The sequence below is a fragment of the Hyla sarda genome, unplaced genomic scaffold (genome assembly GCF_029499605.1).
Source record: "Hyla sarda isolate aHylSar1 unplaced genomic scaffold, aHylSar1.hap1 scaffold_1036, whole genome shotgun sequence".
NCBI lineage: Eukaryota > Metazoa > Chordata > Amphibia > Anura > Hylidae > Hyla > Hyla sarda.
In genome coordinates this window covers 71,060-97,209 of record NW_026607655.1, presented here as the reverse complement: position 1 = coordinate 97,209, position 26,150 = coordinate 71,060, and the positions used below count along the sequence as shown (strand labels likewise).

The 26,150-nt window shown below is 53.4% G+C and overlaps 1 protein-coding gene across 1 annotated transcript in view; it reads right to left on the bottom strand.

The window, feature by feature from the left end:
* Nucleotides 1–26,150, bottom strand: part of LOC130299095 (protein delta homolog 2-like) — a 63,106-nt gene that overhangs the window by 20,400 nt on the left and 16,556 nt on the right. The window contains exons 3-5 of the mRNA XM_056551393.1: nt 24,479–24,586; nt 11,550–11,639; nt 4,065–4,128 (exon numbers count right to left, since the gene is read on the bottom strand). Of these exons, the coding sequence (XP_056407368.1) occupies nt 4,065–4,128; nt 11,550–11,622 (137 nt within the window). The 5' untranslated portion in view covers nt 11,623–11,639; nt 24,479–24,586. The remainder of the gene's footprint in view (nt 1–4,064; nt 4,129–11,549; nt 11,640–24,478; nt 24,587–26,150) is intronic.

Here is a 26,150-nt window from a genome sequence, read left to right as displayed (position 1 = left end):
TGGGGCCTCTCTGTTATATATGAGGGCTCCGGTATTATATATATATCACATGCTAGGTGGGGCCCCTCTGTTATATATGAGGGCTCCGGTATTATATATATAACACATGGTAGGTGGGGCCCCTCTGTTATATATGAGGGCTCTGGTATTATATATATAACACATGGTAGGTGGGGCCCCTCTGTTATATATGAGGGCTCCGGTATTATATATATAACACATGGTAGGTGGGGCCCCTCTGTTATATATGAGGGCTCCGGTATTATATATATATATCACATGGTAGGTGGGGCCCCTCTGTTATATATGAGGGCTCCGGTATTATATATATATCACATGGTAGGTGGGGCCCCTCTGTTATATATGAGGGATCCGGTATTATATATACATATATATATATATCACATGGTAGGTGGGGCCCCTCTGTTATATATGAGGGCTCCGGTATTATATATATATATCACATGGTAGGTGGGGCCCCTCTGTTATATATGAGGGCTCCGGTATTATATATATATCACATGGTAGGTGGGGCCCCTCTGTTATATATGAGGGCTCCGGTATTATATATATATCACATGGTAGGTGGGGCCCCTCTGTTATATATGAGGGCTCCGGTATTATACATATATCACATGGTAGGTGGGGCCACTCTGTTATATATGAGGGCTCCGGTATTATACATATATCACATGGTAGGTGGGGCCCCTCTGTTATATATGAGGGCTCCGGTATTATATATATATCACATGGTAGGTGGGGCCACTCTGTTATATATGAGGGCTCCGGTATTATACATATATCACATGGTAGGTGGGGCCCCTCTGTTATATATGAGGGCTCCGGTATTATATATATAACACATGGTAGGTGGGGCCACTCTGTTATATATGAGGGCTCCGGTATTATATATATATATATCACATGGTAGGTGGGGCCCCTCTGTTATATATGAGGGCTCCGGTATTATATATATATCACATGGTAGGTGGGGCCCCTCTGTTATATATGAGGGCTCCGGTATTATATATATATAAAATGGTAGGTGGGGCCCCTCTGTTATATATGAGGGCTCCGGTATTATATATATATATATATCACATGGTAGGTGGGGCCCCTCTGTTATATATGAGGGCTCCGGTATTATATATATATATATATCACATGGTAGGTGGGGCCCCTCTGTTATATATGAGGGCTCCGGTATTATATATATATCACATGGTAGGTGGGGCCCCTCTGTTATATATGAGGACTCCGGTATTATATATATATATCACATGGTAGGTGGGGCCCCTCTGTTATATATGAGGGATCCGGTATTATATATATATATCACATGGTAGGTGGGGCCCCTCTGTTATATATGAGGGCTCCGGTATTATATATATATATATCACGGTAGGTGGGGCCCCTCTGTTATATATGAGGGCTCCGGTATTATATATATATATATATATCACATGGTAGGTGGGGCCCCTCTGTTATATATGAGGGCTCCGGTATTATATATATATCACATGGTAGGTGGGGCCCCTCTGTTATATATGAGGGCTCCGGTATTATATATATATCACATGGTAGGTGGGGCCCCTCTGTTATATATGAGGGCTCCGGTATTATATATATATCACATGGTAGGTGGGGCCCCTCTGTTATATATGAGGGCTCCGGTATTATATATATATCACATGGTAGGTGGGGCCCCTCTGTTATATATGAGGGCTCCGGTATTATATATAAATATATATCACATGGTAGGTGGGGCCCCTCTGTTATATATGATGGCTCCTGTGTTATATATATATCACATGGTAGGTGGGGCCCCTCTGTTATATATGAGGGCTCCGGTATTATATATATATATATCACATGGTAGGTGGGGCCCCTCTGTTATATATGAGGGCTCCGGTATTATATATATATCACATGGTAGGTGGGGCCCCTCTGTTATATATGAGGGCTCCGGTATTATATATATATATCACATGGTAGGTGGGGCCCCTCTGTTATATATGAGGGCTCCGGTATTATATATATATATATCACATGGTAGGTGGGGCCCCTCTGTTATATATGAGGGCTCCGGTATTATATATATAACACATGGTAGGTGGGGCCCCTCTGTTATATATGAGGGCTCCGGTATTATATATATATATCACATGGTAGGTGGGGCCTCTCTGTTATATATGAGGGCTCCGGTATTATATATATATCACATGGTAGGTGGGGCCCCTCTGTTATATATGAGGGCTCCGGTATTATATATATAACACATGGTAGGTGGGGCCCCTCTGTTATATATGAGGGCTCCGGTATTATATATATAACACATGGTAGGTGGGGCCCCTCTGTTATATATGAGGGCTCCGGTATTATATATATATATCACATGGTAGGTGGGGCCTCTCTGTTATATATGAGGGCTCCGGTATTATATATATATCACATGGTAGGTGGGGCCCCTCTGTTATATATGAGGGCTCCGGTATTATATATATAACACATGGTAGGTGGGGCCCCTCTGTTATATATGAGGGCTCCGGTATTATATATATATATCACATGGTAGGTGGGGCCCCTCTGTTATATATGAGGGCTCCGGTATTATATATATATCACATGGTAGGTGGGGCCCCTCTGTTATATATGAGGACTCCGGTATTATATATATATATTTCACATGGTAGGTGGGGCCCCTCTGTTATATATGAGGGCTCCGGTATTATATATATATCACATGGTAGGTGGGGCCCCTCTGTTATATATGAGGGCTCCGGTATTATATATATATATCACATGGTAGGTGGGGCCCCTCTGTTATATATGAGGGCTCCGGTATTATATATATATATCACATGGTAGGTGGGGCCCCTCTGTTATATATGAGGGCTCCGGTATTATATATATAACACATGGTAGGTGGGGCCCCTCTGTTATATATGAGGGCTCCGGTATTATATATATATATCACATGGTAGGTGGGGCCTCTCTGTTATATATGAGGGCTCCGGTATTATATATATATCACATGGTAGGTGGGGCCCCTCTGTTATATATGAGGGCTCCGGTATTATATATATAACACATGGTAGGTGGGGCCCCTCTGTTATATATGAGGGCTCCGGTATTATATATATAGCACATGGTAGGTGGGGCCCCTCTGTTATATATGAGGGCTCCGGTATTATATATATATATCACATGGTAGGTGGGGCCTCTCTGTTATATATGAGGGCTCCGGTATTATATATATATCACATGGTAGGTGGGGCCCCTCTGTTATATATGAGGGATCCGGTATTATATATATATATATATATCACATGGTAGGTGGGGCCCCTCTGTTATATATGAGGGCTCCGGTATTATATATATAACACATGGTAGGTGGGGCCCCTCTGTTATATATGAGGGCTCCGGTATTATATATATATATCACATGGTAGGTGGGGCCCCTCTGTTATATATGAGGGCTCCGGTATTATATATATATCACATGGTAGGTGGGGCCCCTCTGTTATATATGAGGGCTTCGGTATTATACATATATCACATGGTAGGTGGGGCCCCTCTGTTATATATGAGGGCTCTGGTATTATATATATATCACATGGTAGGTGGGGCCCCTCTGTTATATATAAGGGCTCCGGTATTATATATATATATCACATGGTAGGTGGGGCCCCTCTGTTATATATGAGGGCTCCGGTATTATATATATATATCACATGGTAGGTGGGGCCCCTCTGTTATATATGAGGGCTCCGGTATTATATATATATCACATGGTAGGTGGGGCCCCTCTGTTATATATGAGGGCTCCGGTATTATATATATAACACATGGTAGGTGGGGCCCCTCTGTTATATATGAGGGCTCCGGTATTATATATATATCACATGGTAGGTGGGGCCCCTCTGTTATATATGAGGGCTCTTGTATTATATATATATCACATGGTAGGTGGGGCCTCTCTGTTATATATGAGGGCTCTTGTATTATATATATATATCACATGGTAGGTGGGGCCTCTACGCTATATAAGATGGCGCCCTCACCTGCACACGCCGTCCTCGTCACAGTGTCCGTGGTACAGGTCACACCGCTCTGCGCACTCGTCAGCTGCAGGAAAGAAAGAACATGTGACCTCTGACCTCTCCGGCCTCATTCACCCTCTGATCTAATACAGATATGACGTACAGATCCTATGTATAATTTGTTCTATGTTATATGTCATAAGTTATTAACCAATCGGCGGCCATCTTGTCATAGATACGGAGGAGCTGAGCGGAATGATATATAACATGAAAGGAAAAGATTTGACTGAAATCAAAATCAAGTCCAGTGGGCGGTCCCATCAGTGATTGACAGCTTCCCTGTTTTCTTTTTAAAACAGACTTAAAAAAAAGACAGATACAATAGATGTGTGGGGAACCCCCAGAGACCTCCCACAGAAACCGCCAGAGACCTCCCACAGACACCCCCAGAGACCTGCCACAGACACCCCAGAGACCTCCCACAGACACCCCCAGAGACCTGCCACAGACACCCCCAGAGACCTCCCATAGACACCCCCAGAGACCTCCCACAGAAACCGCCAGAGACCTGCCACAGACACCCCCAGAGACCTCCCACAGACACCCCCAGAGACCTCCCACAGAAACCGCCAGAGACCTGCCACAGACACCCCCAGAGACCTGCCACAAACACCCCCAGAGACCTGCCACAGACACCCCCAGAGACCTGCCACAGACACCCCCAGAGACCTGCCACAAACACCCCCAGAGACCTGCCACAGACACCCCCCCAGAGACCAGACACCCCGCAGAGACCTGCCACAGAAACCGCCAGAGACCTGCCACAGACACCCCCAGAGACCTGCCACAGACACCCCCAGAGACCTCCCACAGACACCCCCAGAGACCTCCCACAGAAACCGCCAGAGACCTGCCACAGACACCCCCAGAGACCTGCCACAAACACCCCCAGAGACCTGCCACAGACACCCCCAGAGACCTGCCACAGACACCCCCAGAGACCTGCCACAAACACCCCCAGAGACCTGCCACAGACACCCCCAGAGACCTGCCACAGACACCCCCAGAGACCTGCCACAAACACCCCCAGAGACCTGCCACAGACACCCCCCCAGAGACCAGACACCCCCCAGAGACCTGCCACAGAAACCGCCAGAGACCTGCCACAGACACCCCCAGAGACCTGCCACAGATACCCCCAGAGACCTGCCACAGACACCCCCCAGAGACCTGCCACAGACACCCCCAGAGACCTGCCACAAACACCCCCAGAGACCTGCCACAGACACCCCCCCAGAGACCAGACACACCCCAGAGACCTGCCACAGACACCCCCAGAGACCTGCCACAGACACCCCCAGAGACCTGCTACAAACACCCCCAGAGACCTGCCACAGACACCCCCCCAGAGACCAGACACAGACACCCCCAGAGACCTGCCACAAACACCCCCAGAGACCTGCCACAGACACCCCCCAGAGATGTGCCACAGATACCCCCAGAGACCTGCCACAGACACCCGCCAAAGACCTGCCACAGAAACCCCCAGAGACCTGCCACAGACACTCCTAGAGACCTGCCACAGGCACCCCCCCCAGAGACCTGCCACAGAAACCCCCAGAGACCTGCCACAGACACCCCCAGAGACCTGCCACAGACACCCCCCCCAGAGACCTGCCATAGAAACCCCCAGAGACCTGCCACAGAAACCCCCAGAGACCTGCCACAGACCCCCCCCCCAGAGAACTGCCACAGACACCCCCAGAGACTTGCCACAGACACCCCCAGAGACCTGCCACAGACACCCCCCAGAGACCTGCCACAGACACCCCCAGAGACCTGCCACACCCGCCAGAGACCTGCCATAGAAACCCCCAGAGACCTGCCACAGAAACCCCCAGAGACCTGCCACAGACCCCCCCCCCCCAGAGAACTGCCACAGACACCCCCAGAGACCTGCCACAGACATGCCCAGAGACCTGCCACAGACACGCCCAGAGACCTGCCACAGAAACCCCCAGAGACCTGCCACAGACACCCCCAGAGAACTGCCACAGAAACCCCCAGAGACCTGCCACAGACACGCACAGGGACCTGCCACAGAAACCCCCAGAGACCTGCCACAGACACCACCAGAGACCTGCCACACCCGCAAGAGACCTGCCATAGAAACCCCCAGAGACCTGCCACAAAAAAACCAGAGACCTGCCACAGACACCCCCCCAGAGACCTGCCACAGAAACCCCCAGAGACCTGCCACAGACACCCCCAGAGACCTGCCACAGACACCCCCCCCCAGAGACCTGCCACAGAAACCCCCAGAGACCTGCCACAGACACCCACCAGAGACCTGCCACAGACACCCCCAGAGACCCGCCACACCCGCCAGAGATCTGCCATAGAAACCCCCAGAGACCTGCCACAGAAACCCCCAGAGACCTGCCACAGACCCCCCCCCCCAGAGAACTGCCACAGACACCCCCAGAGACTTGCCACAGACACCCCCAGAGACCTGCCACAGACACCCCCCAGAGACCTGCCACAGACACCCCCAGAGACCTGCCACACCCGCCAGAGACCTGCCACAGAAACCCCCAGAGACCTGCCACAGAAACCCCCAGAGACCTGCCACAGACACCCCCAGAGACCTGCCACAGACACGCCCAGAGACCTGCCACAGACACTCCCAGAGACCTGCCAAAGACACCCAACAGAGACCTGCCACAACAAAACCCCAGAGACCTGCCACAGACACCGCCCCAGAGACCTGCCACCGGCCCCCCCCAGAGACCTGCCACAGACACCCCAAGAGACCTGCCATAGAAACCCCCAGAGACCTGCCACAGAAACCCCCAGAGACCTGCCACAGACACCCCCCAGAGGCCTGCCACACCCGCCAAAACCTACCATAGAAACCCCAGAGGCGTGCCACAGAAACCCCCAGAGACCTGCCACAGATACCCCCAGAGACTTGCCACAGACGCCCGCCAAAGACCTGCCACAGAAACCCCCAGAGACCTGCCACAGACACTCCTAGAGACCTGCCACAGACACCCCCCCCCCCAGAGACCTGCCACAGAAACCCCCAGAGACCTGCCACAGACACCCCCAGAGACCTGCCACAGACACCCCCCCCCCAGAGACCTGCCACAGAAACCCCCAGAGACCTGCCACAGACACCCACCAGAGACCTGCCACAGACACCCCCAGAGACCTGCCACAGACACCCCCCAGAGACCTGCCACAGACACCTACAGAGACCTGCCACACCCGCAAGAGACCTGCCATTGAAACCCCCAGAGACCTGCCACAGAAACCCCCAGAGACCTGCCACAGACACGCCCAGAGACCTGCCACAGACATGCCCAGAGACCTGCCACAGACATGCCCAGAGACCTGCCACAGAAACCCCCAGAGACCTGCCACAGACACCCCCAGAGAACTGCCACAGAAACCCCCAGAGACCTGCCACAGACACCGCCCCAGAGACCTGCCACAGACACCCTCCAGAGACTTGCCACAGACACCCCCAGAGACCTGCCACAGACACCCCCAGAGAACTGCCACAGAAACCCCCAGAGACCTGCCACAGACACCGCCCCAGAGACCTGCCACAGACACCCCCAGAGACTTGCCACAGACACCCCCAGAGACCTGCCACACCCGCCAGAGACCTGCCACAGACACTCCTAGAGACCTGCCACAGACACCCCCCCAGAGACCTGCCACAGAAACCCCCAGAGACCTGCCACAGACACCCCCAGAGACCTGCCACAGACACCCCCCCAGAGACCTGCCACAGAAACCCCCCAGAGACCTGCCACAGACACCCACCAGAGACCTGCCACAGACACCCCCAGAGACCCGCCACACCCGCCAGAGACCTGCCATAGAAACCCCCAGAGACCTGCCACAGAAACCCCCAGAGAACTGCCACAGACCCCCCCCCAGAGAACTGCCACAGACACCCCCAGAGACCTGCCACAGAAACCCCCAGAGACCTGCCACAGACACCCCCCAGAGACCTGCCACAGACACCCCCCAGAGACCTGCCACAGACACCCCCAGAGACCTGCCACACCCGCCAGAGACCTGCCACAGAAACCCCCAGAGACCTGCCACAGAAACCCCCAGAGACCTGCCACAGACCCCCCCCCCCCAGAGAACTGCCACAGACACCCCCAGAGACCTGCCACAGACACGCCCAGAGACCTGCCACAGACACGCCCAGAGACCTGCCACAGAAACCCCGGAGACCTGCCAGAGACACCCCCAGAGACCTGCCACAGACACCCTCCAGAGACCTGCCACACCTGCCAGAGACCTTACACAGAAACCCCCAGAGACCTGCCACAGACACCCCCAGAGAACTGCCACAGAAACCCCCAGAGATCTGCCACAGACAAGCACAGGGACCTGCCACAGAAACCCCCAGAGACCTGCCACAGACACCACCAGAGACCTGCCACAGAAACCCCCAGAGACCTGCCACAGACACCCCCAGAGACCTGCCACAGACACCCCCCAGAGACCTGCCAGACGTCCCCCAGACACCTGCCACAGACGTCCCCCAGACACCTGCCACAGACACCCCCCAGAGACCTGCCACAGACACCCCCAGAGACCTGCCACAAATGCCCCCCAGAGACCTGCCACAGACGCCCCCCAGAGACCTGCCACAGACGCCCCCCCAGAGACCTGCCACAGACGTCCCCCAGACACCTGCCACAGACGTCCCCCAGAAACCTGCCACAGACACACCGAGAGACCTGGCACAGACCTGCCAGAGACCTGCCACAGACACCACCAGAGACCTTACAGAAACTCCCAGAGACCTGCCACAGGCACCCCCAGAGATCTGCCACAGACACCCCCCAGAGACCTGCCACAGACACCCCCCAGATACCTGCCACAGACACCCCCAGAGACCTGCCACCGACCCCCCCCCAGAGACCTGCCACAGATGCCCCCCAGAGACCTGCCGCAGACAGCCCCAGAAACCTGCCACAGACACCCCCAGAGATCTGCCACAGACACCCCCCAGAGACCTGCCACAGACACCCCCCAGAGACCTGCCATGGACCCCCACATAGACCTGCCACAGACACCCCCAGAGACCTGCCACACCCACCAGGGACCTGTCACACCTGCCAGAGACCTGCCACAAACACCCCCAGAGACCTGCCACAGACCCACCAGAAACCTGCCATGTACCCCCAGAGACCTGCCACAGACACCCCCAGGGACCTGCCACAGACAACCCCAGAGACCTGCCACAGATACCCTCAGAGACCTGCCACAGACTCCCCCAGAGACCAGACACAGACACCCCCAGAGACATGCCACAGACCCTCCAGAGACCTTCCATAGACACTCCCCAGAGACCTGCCACAGACCCACCAGAGACCTGCCATGTACCCCAGAGACCTGCCACAGACACCCCCAGAGACCTGCCACAGACTCCATCAGAGACCTGCCACAGACTCCATCAGAGACCTGCCACAGACACCCCAGAGACCTGCCACAGAGTCCCCCAGAGACCTGCCACAGACACCTCCAGAGACCTGTCACAGACACCTCCAGAGACCTGTCACAGACACCCCCAGAGACCTGCCACAGACTCCCCCAGAGACCTGCCACAGACACCCCCAGAGACCTGCCACAGACCCTCCAGAGACCTGCCACAGACCCTCCAGAGACCTGCCACAGACCCCCCAGAGACCTGCCACATACACCCCCCAGAGACCTGCCACAGACACCCCCCAGAGACCTGCCACAGACACCCCCCAGAGACCTGCCAGACACCCCCAGAGACCTGCCACAGACTCCCCCAGAGACCTGCCACAGACACCCCCAGAGACCTGCCACAGACCCTCCAGAGACCTGCCACAGACCCTCCAGAGACCTGCCACAGACCCCCCAGAGACCTGCCACAGACACCCCCCAGAGACCTGCCACAGACACCCCCCAGAGACCTGCCACAGACACCCCCCAGAGACCTGCCACAGACACCCCCCAGAGACCTGCCACAGACACCACCAGAGACCTGCCACAGACACCCTAAAGACCTGCCACAGCCACCCCCAGAGACCTGCCACACCCGCCCCCAGAGACCTGCCACCCCCACCCCCAGAGACCTGCCACAGACACCCCCAGAGACCTGCCATGGACCTGCCAGAGAACACCATACACCTACCACAGACCCTCATACACCCACATTAGACCTGCCGCATGCACTTACCATAGACCCACAGACCCCTATACTCTTACCACGGACCCCCACAGACCTGCCACAAACCCCCATATACCTACAATAGACCCCCGTACACCTTCCATAGGTCCGACAGAGACCAACAAACAACTACACCTGCCACGGACTCACCATAGACCCCCATCGAGCAACATACACCACCACAGTGGTTAGTATTGTATGGTGGATCAGTGGTTAGCATTATATGGAGGCTCAGTGGTTAGCATGATATGGTGACTCAGTGGTTAGCATTAGATGGTAGCTCAGTGGATAGCATTATATGGTGGCTCAGAGGTTAGCATGATATGGTGACTCAGTGGTTAGCATTATATGGTGGCTCAGTGGCTAGCATTATATGGTGGCTCAGAGGTTAGCATTATATGGTGGCTCAGAGGTTAGCATGATATGGTAGCTCAGTGGTTAGCATGATATGGTGACTCAGTGGTTAGCAGGATATGATGACTCAGTGGTTAGCATTATATGGTAGCTCAGTGGTTAGCATTATATGGTGGCTCAGTGGTTAGCATTATATGGTGGCTCAGTGGCTAGCATTATATGGTAGCTCAGGGGTTAGCATGATATGGTGACTCAGTGGTTAGCATGATATGGTGACAGGTGGCTCAGTGGTTAGCATTATATGGTGGCTCAGAGGTTAGCATGATATGGTGACTCAATGGTTAGCATTATATGGTGGCTCAGTGGCTAGCATTATATGGTAGCTCAGGGGTTAGCATGATATGGTGACTCAGTGGTTAGCATTATATGGTGGCTCAGTGGTTAGCATTAGATGGTGGCTCAATGGTTAGCATTAGATGGTAGCTCAGTGGATAGCATTATATGGTGGCTCAGTGGTTAGCATTATATGGTGGTTCAGTGGTTAGCATGATATGGTGACTCAGTGGTTAGCATTATATGGTGGCTCAGTGGTTAGCATGATATGGTGACTCAGTGGTTAGCATTATATGGTAGCTCAGTGGATAGCATGAATTGGTGGCTGAGTGGTTAGCATGATATGGTGACTCAGTGGTTAGCATTATATGGTGGCTCAGTGGTTAGCATGATATGGTAGCTCAGTGGTTAGCATGATATGGTGACTCAGTGGTTAGCATGATATGATGACTCAGTGGTTAGCATTATATGGTAGCTCAGTGGTTAGCATTATATGGTGGCTCAGTGGTTAGTATTGTTATGGTCAGATTCTACTGGCTCTTCCACACTCCAGAACATACTGATAAATAAATTATTATTATATTTACCTTTGACTGGAGTCTGGTATGTGAACAGGACCCAACACAAGGCAGAGAGCAGGAGCCGAGGGCACCAGAGCATGGTCAGCACTGCAGGGTCTGAAAGGAGGTAAACAGCTATCAGCACCGGAGCTCCTCCCTGCTCTGCCCCAATATCACTCATCTATAGTGCCCAATCCCTGAACCCCACTATAGTGCCCCATCTCTGAACCCCACTGTAGTGCCCAACCCCTGAACCGCACTACAGTGCTCAAACCCAAAACTCCACTATAGTACCCAATCCCAGAACCCCACTATAGTGCCCAATCCCAGAACCCCACTATAGTGCCTAATCCCTGAACCCCACTATAGTGCCCAATCCCTGAACCCCACTATAGTGCCCGATCCCTGAACCCCACTATATTGCCCAATACCTGAACCTCACTATAGTGCCGCTATCCCTAAACACCACTATAGTGCCTAATCCCTGAACTCCACCATAGTGCCCAATCCCAGAACCCCACTATAGTGCCCCATCTTTGAACCCCACTATAGTACCCAATCCCTGAACCCCACTATAGTGCCCAATCCTTGAACCCCACTATAGTGCCCAATCCCTGAACCCCACTTTAGCGCCCAATCCCTGAACCCCACTTTAGCATCCAATCCCTGAACCCCACTTTAGCACCCAATTCCTGAATCCCAGTATAGCACCCAATCCCTAAACTCCACTCTACCACCCAAGCCCTGAACCCCACTATAGCACCCAATCCCTAAATCCCATTTTAGCACCCAATTGCTGAACCCCACTTTAGCACCCAATCCCTGAACCCCACTTTAGCACCCAATCCCTGAACCCCACTTTAGCACCCATTTCCTGAACCCCACTATAACACCCAATTCCTGAACCCCACTATAGCACCCAATTCCTGAACCTCACTATAGTGCCAAATCCTTGAACCACACTTTAGTGCACCAGGACTCTTCTCACTTGCCTACCCCAATATCATTGATTTCTAGTGCCCCTTGTGCTACACAACTGGTTTTTAACAAATTTGCTTCATGACACCCTTCAAGTCATATAGATCATTGTTACATTTTTAGAGTCCTGGGGACACTCATGGAGATCATGGAAATCATGGAGGGCACTCAGGACTCGTGGGTTCACTTGGGAATCATAGAGGACACTCAGGACTCGTGGGGTCACTTGGGAATCATGGAGGACACTCAGAACTCGTGGGGTCACTTGGGAATCATGGAGGGCACTCAGGACTCGTGGGGTCACTTGAAAATCATGGAGGGCACTCAGGACTCGTGGGGGCACTTGGGAATCATGGAGGGCACTCAGGACTTGTAGGGTCACTTGGGAATCATGGAGGACACTCAGGACTCATGGGGCCACTTGGGAATCATGGAGGACACTCAGGACGCGTGGGGTCACTTGGCAATCATAGAGGACACTTGTGGAGGACTTGTGGGGTCACTTGGGAATCATGGAGGACACTCAGGACTAGTGGGGTCACTTGGGAATCATGGAGGGCACTCAGGACTCGTAGGGTAACTTGGGAATCATGGAGGACACTCAGGACTCATGGGTTAACTTTGGAATCATGGAGGACACTCAGGACTCATGGGGTCACTTGGGAATCATGGAGGGCACTCAGGACTTGTGGGTTCACTTGGGAATCATGGAGAACACTCAGGACTCGTGGGGACACTTGGGAATCATGGAGGGCACTCAGGACTTGTGGGGTCACTTGGGAATCATGGAGGGCACTTGTGGAGGACTTGTGGGGTCACTTGGGAATCATGGAGGACACTCAGGACTTGTGGGATCACTTGGGAATCATGGAAGGCACTAAGGACTGGTGGGGTCACTTGGGAATCATGGGAGACACTCAGGACTTGTGGGGTCACTTGGGAATCATGAATGACACTCAGGACTCATGGGGTCACTTGGGAATCATGGAGGACACTCAGGACTTTGGGGTTTCTTGGGAATAATGGAGGGCATCATGGCTTGTGGGCTCACTTGGGAATCATGGGAGACACTCAGGACTTGTGGGGTCACTTGGGAATCATGAAGGGCACTTAGGACTTGTGGGGTCTCTTGGGAATCATGGAGGACACTCAGGACTCGTGGGTTCACTTGGGAATCATGGAGGAAACTTAGGACTCATGGGGTCACTTGGGAATCATAGAAGACACTCAGGACTCGTGGGTTCATTTGGGAATCATGGAGGACACTCAGGGATCGTGGAGTCACTTGGGAATCATGGGAGACACTCAAGACTCATGGGGTCACTTGGGAATCATGGGAGACACTCAAGACTCGTGGGGTCACTTGGGAATCATGAAGGACACTCAGGACTTGTGGGTTCACTTGGGAATCATGGAGGACACTCAGGACTTGTGGATTCACATGAGAATCATGGAGGGCACTCAGGACTCATGGGGTCACTTGGGAATCATGGAGGCACTTGTGGAGGACTCATGGGGTCACTTTGGAATCATGGAGGGCACTCAGGACTCGTGGGGTCACTTGGGAATCATGGAGGACATTCAGGGATCGTGGAGCCACTTGGGAATCATGGGAGACACGCAAGACTCGTGGGGTCACTTGGGAATCATGAAGGACACTCAGGACTCCTGGGGTCACTTGGGAATCATGGAGAACACTCAGAACTCGTGGGTTCACTTGGGAATCATGGAGTACACTCAGGACCCGTGGGGTCACTTGGGAATCATAGAGGGCACTAAGGACTTGTGGGGTCACTTGGGAATCATGGAGGGCACTCAGGACTTGTGGGGTCACTTGGGAATCAAGGAGGACACTCAGGACTTGTGGGGTCACTTGGGAATCATGGAGGGCACTTGTGGAGTACTCCTTGGGTCACTTGGGAATCATGGAGGACACGCAGGACTTGTGGGGTCACTTGGGAATCATGAATGACACTCAGGACTCATGGGGTCACATGGGAATCATGGAGGACACTCAGGACTTTGGGGTTTCTTGGGAATAATGGAGGGCATCATGGCTTGTGGGGTCACTTGGGAATCATGGGAGACACTCAGGACTTGTGGGGTCACTTGGGAATTATGGAGGGCATTCAGGACTTGTGGGTTCACTTGGGAATCATGGAGGACACTCAGGACTCATGGGGTCACTTGGGAATCATAGAAGACACTCAGGACTCGTGGGTTCATTTGGGAATCATGGAGGACACTCAGGGATCGTGGAGTCACTTGGGAATCATGGGAGACACTCAAGACTCATGGGGTCACTTGGGAATCATGAAGGACACTCAGGACTTGTGGGGTCACTTGGGAATCATGGAGGACACTCATAACTCATGGAGTCACTTGGGAATCATGGAGGGCACTCAGGACTCATGGGGTCACTTGGGAATAATAGAGGACACTCAGGACTCGTGGATTCACTTGGGAATCATGGAGGACACTCAAGACTCATGGGGTCACTTGGGAATCATAGAGGACACTCAGGACTCATGGGGTCACTTGGGAATTGTAGAGGACGCTCAGGACTCGTGGATTCACTTGGGAATCATGGAGGACACTCAGGACTTGTGGGTTCACTTGAGAATCATGGAGGGCACTCAGGACTCATGGGGTCACTTGGGAATCATGGAGGGCACTTGTGGAGGACTCGTGGGGTCACTTGGGAATCATGGAGGGAACTCAGGACTTGTAGGGTCACTTTGGAATCATGGAGGGCACTCAGGACTCGTGGGGTCACTTGGGAATCATGGAGGGCACTTGTGGAGGACTCATGGGGTCACTTGGGAATCATAGAGGACACTCAGGACTTGTAGGGTCACTTTGGAATCATGGAGGGCACTCAGGGATCGTGGAGTCACTTGGGAATCATGAAGGACACTCGGGACTCGTGGGGTCACTTGGGAATCATGGAGAACACTCAGAACTCGTGGGTTCACTTGGGAATCATGGAGGACACTAAGGACTCGTGGGGTCACTTGGGAATCATAGAGGGCACTAAGGACTTGTGGGGTCACTTGGGAATCATGGAGGGCACTCAGGACTTGTGGGGTCACTTGGGAATCAAGGAGGAAACTCAGGACTCGTGGGGTCACTTGGGAATCATAGAGGGCACTCAGGACTTGTGGGGTCACTTGGGAATCATGGAGGACACTCAGGACTTGTTGGGTCACTTGGGAATCATAGAGGGCACTCAGGACTTGTGGGGTCACTTGGGAATCATGGAGGACACACAGGACTCGTGGGGTCACTTGGGAATCATGGAGGGCACTCAGGACTCGTGGGGTCACTTGGGAATCATAGAGGGCACCAATGACTTGTGGGGTCACTTGGGAATCATGGAGGGCACTCAGGACTTGTGGGGTCACTTGGGAATCAAGGAGGACACTCAGGACTCGTGGGGTCACTTGGGAATCATGGAGGGCACTCAGGACTTGTGGGGTCACTTGGGAATCATCGAGGGCACTCATGACTTGTGGGGTCACTTGGGAATCATGGAGGGCACTCAGGACTTTTGGGGTCACTTGGAAATCATGGAGGACACTCAGGACTTGTGGGGTCATTTGGGAATCATGGAGGACACTCAGGACTCGTGGGGTCACTTGGGAATCATGGAGAACACTCAGAACTCGAATCTTGGAGAACACTCAGGACTTGTGGGGTCACTTGGGAATCATGGAGGGCACTTGTGGAGTACTCCTTGGGTCACTTGGGAATCATGGAGGACACTCAGGACTTGTGGGGTCACTTGGGAATCATGAATGACACTCAGGACTCATGGGGTCACTTGGGAATCATGGAGGACACTCAGGACTTTGGGGTTTCTTGGGAACAATGGAGGGCATCATGGCTTGTGGGGTCACTTGTGAATCATGGGAGACACTCAGGACTTGTGGGGTCACTTGGGAATCATGGAGGAACTTAGGACTTGTGGGGTCACTTGGGAATCATGGGAGACACTCAGGACTTGTGGGGTCACTTGGGAATCATGGAGGACACTCAGGACTCGTGGGTTCATTTGGGAATCATGGAGGACACTCAGGGATCGTGGAGTCACTTGGGAACCATGGAGGGCACTCAGGACTTGTGGGGTCACTTGGGAATCATGGAGGGCACTCAGGACTCGTGGGGTCACTTGGGAATCATGGAGGACACTCAAGACTCGTGGGGTCACTTGGGAATCATGGAGGGCACTTGTGGAGGACTCATGGGGTCACTTGGGAATCATAGAGGACACTCAGGACTTGTAGGGTCACTTTGGAATCATGGAGGGCACTCAGGGATCGTGGAGTCACTTGGGAATCATGAAGGACACTCGGGACTCGTGGGGTCACTTGGGAATCATGGAGGACACTCAGGACTTGTGGGGTCACTTGGGAATCATGGAGGGCACTCAGGACTCGTGGGGTCACTTGGGAATCATGGAGGACACTCAAGACTCGTGGGGTCACTTGGGAATCATGGAGGGCACTTGTGGAGGACTCATGGGGTCACTTGGGAATCATAGAGGACACTCAGGACTTGTAGGGTCACTTTGGAATCATGGAGGGCACTCAGGGATCGTGGAGTCACTTGGGAATCATGAAGGACACTCGGGACTCGTGGGGTCACTTGGGAATCATAGAGGGCACTCAGGATTTGTGGGGTCACTTGGGAATCATGGAGGACACACAGGACTTGTGGGGTCACTTGGGAATCATGGAGGGCACTCAGGACTCGTGGGGTCACTTGGGAATCATAGAGGGCACCAATGACTTGTGGGGTCACTTGGGAATCATGGAGGGCACTCAGGACTTGTGGGGTCACTTGGGAATCAAGGAGGACACTCAGGACTCGTGGGGTCACTTGGGAATCATGGAGGGCACTCAGGACTTGTGGGGTCACTTGGGAATCATTGAGGGCACTCATGACTTGTGGGGTCACTTGGGAATCATGGAGGGCACTCAGGACTTGTGGGGTCACTTGGAAATCATGGAGGACACTCAGGACTTGTGGGGTCATTTGGGAATCATGGAGGACACTCAGGACTCGTGGCGTCACTTGGGAATCATGGAGAACACTCAGAACTCGAATCTTGGAGAACACTCAGGACTTGTGGGGTCACTTGGGAATCATGGAGGGCACTTGTGGAGTACTGCTTGGGTCACTTGGGAATCATGGAGGACACTCAGGACTTGTGGGGTCACTTGGGAATCATGAATGACACTCAGGACTCATGGGGTCACTTGGGAATCATGGAGGACACTCAGGACTTTGGGGTTTCTTGGGAACAATGGAGGGCATCATGGCTTGTGGGGTCACTTGTGAATCATGGGAGACACTCAGGACTTGTGGGGTCACTTGGGAATCATGGAGGGCACTTAGGACTTGTGGGGTCACTTGGGAATCATGGGAGACACTCAGGACTTGTGGGGTCACTTGGGAATCATGGAGGGCACTCAGGACTTGTGGGGTCACTTGGGAATCAAGGAGGAAACTCAGGACTCGTGGGGTCACTTGGGAATCATGGAGGACACTCGGGACTCGTGGGGTCACTTGGGAATCATAGAGGGCACTCAGGATTTGTGGGGTCACTTGGGAATCATGGAGGACACACAGGACTTGTGGGGTCACTTGGGAATCATGGAGGGCACTCAGGACTCGTGGGGTCACTTGGGAATCATAGAGGGCACCAATGACTTGTGGGGTCACTTGGGAATCATGGAGGGCACTCAGGACTTGTGGGGTCACTTGGGAATCAAGGAGGACACTCAGGACTCGTGGGGTCACTTGGGAATCATGGAGGGCACTCAGGACTTGTGGGGTCACTTGGGAATCATTGAGGGCACTCATGACTTGTGGGGTCACTTGGGAATCATGGAGGGCACTCAGGACTTGTGGGGTCACTTGGAAATCATGGAGGACACTCAGGACTTGTGGGGTCATTTGGGAATCATGGAGGACACTCAGGACTCGTGGCGTCACTTGGGAATCATGGAGAACACTCAGAACTCGAATCTTGGAGAACACTCAGGACTTGTGGGGTCACTTGGGAATCATGGAGGGCACTTGTGGAGTACTGCTTGGGTCACTTGGGAATCATGGAGGACACTCAGGACTTGTGGGGTCACTTGGGAATCATGAATGACACTCAGGACTCATGGGGTCACTTGGGAATCATGGAGGACACTCAGGACTTTGGGGTTTCTTGGGAACAATGGAGGGCATCATGGCTTGTGGGGTCACTTGTGAATCATGGGAGACACTCAGGACTTGTGGGGTCACTTGGGAATCATGGAGGGCACTTAGGACTTGTGGGGTCACTTGGGAATCATGGGAGACACTCAGGACTTGTGGGGTCACTTGGGAATCATAGAAGACACTCAGGACTCGTGGGTTCATTTGGGAATCATAGAGGACACTCAGGACTTGTAGGGTCACTTTGGAATCATGGAGGGCACTCAGGGATCGTGGAGTCACTTGGGAATCATGAAGGACACTCGGGACTCGTGGGGTCACTTGGGAATCATGGAGAACACTCAGAACTCGTGGGTTCACTTGGGAATCATGGAGGACACTAAGGACTCGTGGGGTCACTTGGGAATCATAGAGGGCACTAAGGACTTGTGGGGTCACTTGGGAATCATGGAGGGCACTCAGGACTTGTGGGGTCACTTGGGAATCAAGGAGGAAACTCAGGACTCGTGGGGTCACTTGGGAATCATGGAGGACACTCAGGACTTGTGGGGTCACTTGGGAATCATAGAGGGCACTCAGGATTTGTGGGGTCACTTGGGAATCATGGAGGACACACAGGACTCGTGGGGTCACTTAGGAATCATGGAGGGCACTCAGGACTCGTGGGGTCACTTGGGAATCATAGAGGGCACCAATGACTTGTGGGGTCACTTGGGAATCATGGAGGGCACTCAGGACTTGTGGGGTCACTTGGGAATCAAGGAGGACACTCAGGACTCGTGGGGTCACTTGGGAATCATGGAGGGCACTCAGGACTTGTGGGGTCACTTGGGAATCATGGAGGGCACTCATGACTTGTGGGGTCACTTGGGAATCATGGAGGGCACTCAGGACTTGTGGGGTCACTTGGAAATCATGGAGGACACTCAGGACTTGTGGGGTCATTTGGGAATCATGGAGGACACTCAGGACTCGTGGGGTCACTTGGGAATCATGGAGAACACTCAGAACTCGAATCTTGGAGAACACTCAGGACTTGTGGGGTCACTTGGGAATCATGGAGGGCACTTGTGGAGTACTCCTTGGGTCACTTGGGAATCATGGAGGACACTCAGGACTTGTGGGGTCACTTGGGAATCATGAATGACACTCAGGACTCATGGGGTCACTTGGGAATCATGGAAGACACTCAGGACTTTGGGGTTTCTTGGGAACAATGGAGGGCATCATGGCTTGTGGGGTCACTTGTGAATCATGGGAGACACTCAGGACTTGTGGGGTCACTTGGGAATCATGGAGGGCACTTAGGACTTGTGGGGTCACTTGGGAATCATGGGAGACACTCAGGACTTGTGGGGTCACTTGGGAATCATAGAAGACACTCAGGACTCGTGGGTTCATTTGGGAATCATAGAGGACACTCAGGACTTGTAGGGTCACTTTGGAATCATGGAGGGCACTCAGGGATCGTGGAGTCACTTGGGAATCATGAAGGACACTCGGGACTCGTGGGGTCACTTGGGAATCATGGAGAACACTCAGAACTCGTGGGTTCACTTGGGAATCATGGAGGACACTAAGGACTCGTGGGGTCACTTGGGAATCATAGAGGGCACTAAGGACTTGTGGGGTCACTTGGGAATCATGGAGGGCACTCAGGACTTGTGGGGTCACTTGGGAATCAAGGAGGAAACTCAGGACTCGTGGGGTCACTTGGGAATCATGGAGGACACTCAGGACTTGTGGGGTCACTTGGGAATCATAGAGGGCACTCAGGATTTGTGGGGTCACTTGGGAATCATGGAGGACACACAGGACTCGTGGGGTCACTTGGGAATCATGGAGGGCACTCAGGACTTGTGGGGTCACTTGGGAATCATAGAGGGCACCAATGACTTGTGGGGTCACTTGGGAATCATGGAGGGCACTCAGGACTTGTGGGGTCACTTGGGAATCAAGGAGGACACTCAGGACTCGTGGGGTCACTTGGGAATCATGGAGGGCACTCAGGACTTGTGGGGTCACTTGGGAATCATCGAGGGCACTCATGACTTGTGGGGTCACTTGGGAATCATGGAGGGCACTCAGGACTTGTGGGGTCACTTGGAAATCATGGAGGACACTCAGGACTTGTGGGGTCATTTGGGAATCATGGAGGATACTCAGGACTCGTGGGGTCACTTGGGAATCATGGAGAACACTCAGAACTCGAATCTTGGAGAACACTCAGGACTTGTGGGGTCACTTGGGAATCATGGAGGGCACTTGTGGAGTACTCCTTGGGTCACTTGGGAATCATGGAGGACACTCAGGACTTGTGGGGTCACTTGGGAATCATGAATGACACTCAGGACTCATGGGGTCACTTGGGAATCATGGAGGACACTCAGGACTTTGGGGTTTCTTGGGAACAATGGAGGGCATCATGGCTTGTGGGGTCACTTGTGAATCATGGGAGACACTCAGGACTTGTGGGGTCACTTGGGAATCATGGAGGGCACTTAGGACTTGTGGGGTCACTTGGGAATCATGGGAGACACTCAGGACTTGTGGGGTCACTTGGGAATCATAGAAGACACTCAGGACTCGTGGGTTCATTTGGGAATCATAGAGGACACTCAGGACTTGTAGGGTCACTTTGGAATCATGGAGGGCACTCAGGGATCGTGGAGTCACTTGGGAATCATGAAGGACACTCGGGACTCGTGGGGTCACTTGGGAATCATGGAGAACACTCAGAACTCGTGGGTTCACTTGGGAATCATGGAGGACACTAAGGACTCGTGGGGTCACTTGGGAATCATAGAGGGCACTAAGGACTTGTGGGGTCACTTGGGAATCATGGAGGGCACTCAGGACTTGTGGGGTCACTTGGGAATAAAGGAGGAAACTCAGGACTCGTGGGGTCACTTGGGAATCATGGAGGACACTCAGGATTTGTGGGGTCACTTGGGAATCATGGAGGACACACAGGACTCGTGGGGTCACTTGGGAATCATAGAGGGCACTCAGGATTTGTGGGGTCACTTGGGAATCATGGAGGACACACAGGACTCGTGGGGTCACTTGGGAATCATGGAGGGCACTCAGGACTCGTGGGGTCACTTGGGAATCATAGAGGGCACCAATGACTTGTGGGGTCACTTGGGAATCATGGAGGGCACTCAGGACTTGTGGGGTCACTTGGGAATCAAGGAGGACACTCAGGACTCGTGGGGTCACTTGGGAATCATGGAGGGCACTCAGGACTTGTGGGGTCACTTGGGAATCATCGAGGGCACTCATGACTTGTGGGGTCACTTGGGAATCATGGAGGGCACTCAGGACTTGTGGGGTCACTTGGAAATCATGGAGGACACTCAGGACTTGTGGGGTCATTTGGGAATCATGGAGGACACTCAGGACTCGTGGGGTCACTTGGGAATCATGGAGAACACTCAGAACTCGAATCTTGGAGAACACTCAGGACTTGTGGGGTCACTTGGGAATCATGGAGGGCACTTGTGGAGTACTCCTTGGGTCACTTGGGAATCATGGAGGACACTCAGGACTTGTGGGGTCACTTGGGAATCATGAATGACACTCAGGACTCATGGGGTCACTTGGGAATCATGGAGGACACTCAGGACTTTGGGGTTTCTTGGGAACAATGGAGGGCATCATGGCTTGTGGGGTCACTTGTGAATCATGGGAGACACTCAGGACTTGTGGGGTCACTTGGGAATCATGGAGGGCACTTAGGACTTGTGGGGTCACTTGGGAATCATGGGAGACACTCAGGACTTGTGGGGTCACTTGGGAATCATAGAAGACACTCAGGACTCGTGGGTTCATTTGGGAATCATAGAGGACACTCAGGACTTGTAGGGTCACTTTGGAATCATGGAGGGCACTCAGGGATCGTGGAGTCACTTGGGAATCATGAAGGACACTCGGGACTCGTGGGGTCACTTGGGAATCATGGAGAACACTCAGAACTCGTGGGTTCACTTGGGAATCATGGAGGACACTAAGGACTCGTGGGGTCACTTGGGAATCATAGAGGGCACTAAGGACTTGTGGGGTCACTTGGGAATCATGGAGGGCACTCAGGACTTGTGGGGTCACTTGGGAATAAAGGAGGAAACTCAGGACTCGTGGGGTCACTTGGGAATCATGGAGGACACTCAGGACTTGTGGGGTCACTTGGGAATCATAGAGGGCACTCAGGATTTGTGGGGTCACTTGGGAATCATGGAGGACACACAGGACTCGTGGGGTCACTTGGGAATCATGGAGGGCACTCAGGACTCGTGGGGTCACTTGGGAATCATAGAGGGCACCAATGACTTGTGGGGTCACTTGGGAATCATGGAGGGCACTCAGGACTTGTGGGGTCACTTGGGAATCAAGGAGGACACTCAGGACTCGTGGGGTCACTTGGGAATCATGGAGGGCACTCAGGACTTGTGGGGTCACTTGGGAATCATCGAGGGCACTCATGACTTGTGGGGTCACTTGGGAATCATGGAGGGCACTCAGGACTTTTGGGTCACTTGGAAATCATGGAGGACACTCAGGACTTGTGGGGTCATTTGGGAATCATGGAGGACACTCAGGACTCGTGGGGTCACTTGGGAATCATGGAGAACACTCAGAACTCGAATCTTGGAGAACACTCAGGACTTGTGGGGTCACTTGGGAATCATGTGAGGGCACTTGTGGAGTACTCCTTGGGTCACTTGGGAATCATGGAGGACACTCAGGACTTGTGGGGTCACTTGGGAATCATGAATGACACTCAGGACTCATGGGGTCACTTGGGAATCATGGAGGACACTCAGGACTTTGGGGTTTCTTGGGAACAATGGAGGGCATCATGGCTTGTGGGGTCACTTGTGAATCATGGGAGACACTCAGGACTTGTGGGGTCACTTGTGAATCATGGGAGACACTCAGGACTTGTGGGGTCACTTGGGAATCATGGAGGGCACTTAGGACTTGTGGGGTCACTTGGGAATCATGGGAGACACTCAGGACTTGTGGGGTCACTTGGGAATCATGGAGGGCATTCAGGACTCATGGGGTCACTTGGGAATCATAGAAGACACTCAGGACTCGTGGGTTCATTTGGGAAACATGGAGGACACTCAGGGATCGTGGAGTCACTTGGGAACCATGGAGGGCACTCAGGACTTGTGGGGTCACTTGGGAACCATGGAGGGCACTCAGGACTCGTGGGGTCACTTGGGAATCATGGAGGACACTCAAGACTCGTGGGGTCACTTGGGAATCATGGAGGACACTCAGGACTCGTGGGTTCATTTGGAATCATGGAGGACACTCAGGGATCGTGGAGTCACTTGGGAACCATGGAGGGCACTCAGGACTTGTGGGGTCACTTGGGAATCATGGAGGGCACTCAGGACTTGTGGGGTCACTTGGGAATCATGAAGGACACTAAGGACTCGTGGGGTCACTTGGGAATCATGGAGGACACTCAGGACTCGTGGGGTCACTTGGGAATCATGGAGGACACTCAGGACTCGTGGGGTCACTTGGGAATCATAGAGGGCACTCAGGACTCGTGGGGTCACTTGGGAATCATGGAGGGCACTCAGGACTCGTGGGGTCACTTGGGAATCATAGAGGGCACTCAGGACTCGTGGGGTCACTTGGGAATCATGGAGGGCACTCAGGACTCGTGGGGTCACTTATGACTTGTAGGGGTCACGCAGGACTCATGGGGTCACTTATGACTTGTAGGGGTCACGCAGGACTCTTACCTTTAGAAGGACACAGGGGACTGTCCTGCAGATTATGGAGAGTTGTGCAGGAAGGGCCCCATCTTCAGGAGGATTACGCAGCTCGGTGCCCGGACATCTCAGGTTTCTCTATAGACGGAATATAGAGAAGAGGATTAGTTGTGTCTTCTACTCACTACATCTCTGCTCATCAAAGGGGTCTGGGGGAGGATATGATCACTGCCCCCCATAATCACTAGCCCCCCACAGATCATCACTGCCCCCCTAATCACCCGCCCCCACAGATCATCACTGCCACCCCTAATCACCCGCCCCCACAGATCATCACTGCCCCCATAATCACCAGCCCCCACAGATCATCACTGCCCCCATAATCACCCGCCCCCACAGATCATCACTGCCCCCATAATCACCCGCCCCCCACAGATCATCACTGCCCCCATAATCACCAGCCCCCCCCCCCCACAGATCATCACTGCCCCCTATAATCACCAGCCCCCTCAGATCATCACTGCCCCCTATAATCACCAGCCCCCACAGATCATCACTGCCCCCATAATCACCAGCCCCCACAGATCATCACTGCCCCCATAATCACCAGCCCCCACAGATCATCACTGCCCCCATAATCACCCGCCCCCACAGATCATCACTGCCCCCATAATCACCAGCCCCCCACAGATCATCACTGCCCCCCTAATCACCCGCCCCCACAGATCATCACTGCCCCCATAATCACCAGCCCCCACAGATCATCACTGCCCCCATAATCACCAGCCCCCCACAGATCATCACTGCCCCCCTAATCACCCGCCCCCACAGATCATCACTGCCCCCATAATCACCAGCCCCCACAGATCATCACTGCCCCCCATAATCACCAGCCCCCCACAGATCATCACTGCCCCGATAATCACCAGCCCCCCACAGATCATCACTGCCCCCCTAAATCACCAGCCCCCCACAGATCATCACTGCCCCCTATAATCACCAGCCCCCCCCCCCCCCCCACAGATCATCACTGCCCCCATAATCACCAGCCCCCCACAGATCATCACTGCCCCCATAATCACCAGCCCCCCACAGATCATCACTGCCCCCTATAATCACCAGCCCCCACAGATCATCACTGCCCCTATAATCACCAGCCCTCCACAGATCATCACTGGCCCCTATAATCACCAGCCCCCCACAGATCATCACTGCCCCCATAATCACCAGCCCCTCCACAGATCATCACTGCCCCCATAATCACCAGCCCCCACAGATCATCACTGCCCCCATAATCACCAGCCCCCCACAGATAATCACTGCCCCCATAATCACCAGCCCCCCACAGATCATCACTGCCCCCATAATCACCAGCCCCCCACAGATCATCACTGCCCCATAATCACCAGCCCCCACAGATCATTACTGCCCCCATAATCACCAGCCTCCCACAGATCAGCACTGCCCCCATAATCACCAGCCTCCCACAGATCAGCACTGCCCCCCATAATCACTAGCCCCCCCACAGATCATCACTGCCCCCCTAATCACCCAACCCCCACAGATAATCACTGTCCCCCTAATCACCCACCCCCACAGATGATCACTGCCCCCCATAATCACCAGCCCCCCACAGATCATTACTGCCCCCCATAATCACCCGCCCCCACAGATCATCACTGCCCCCCATAATCACTAGACC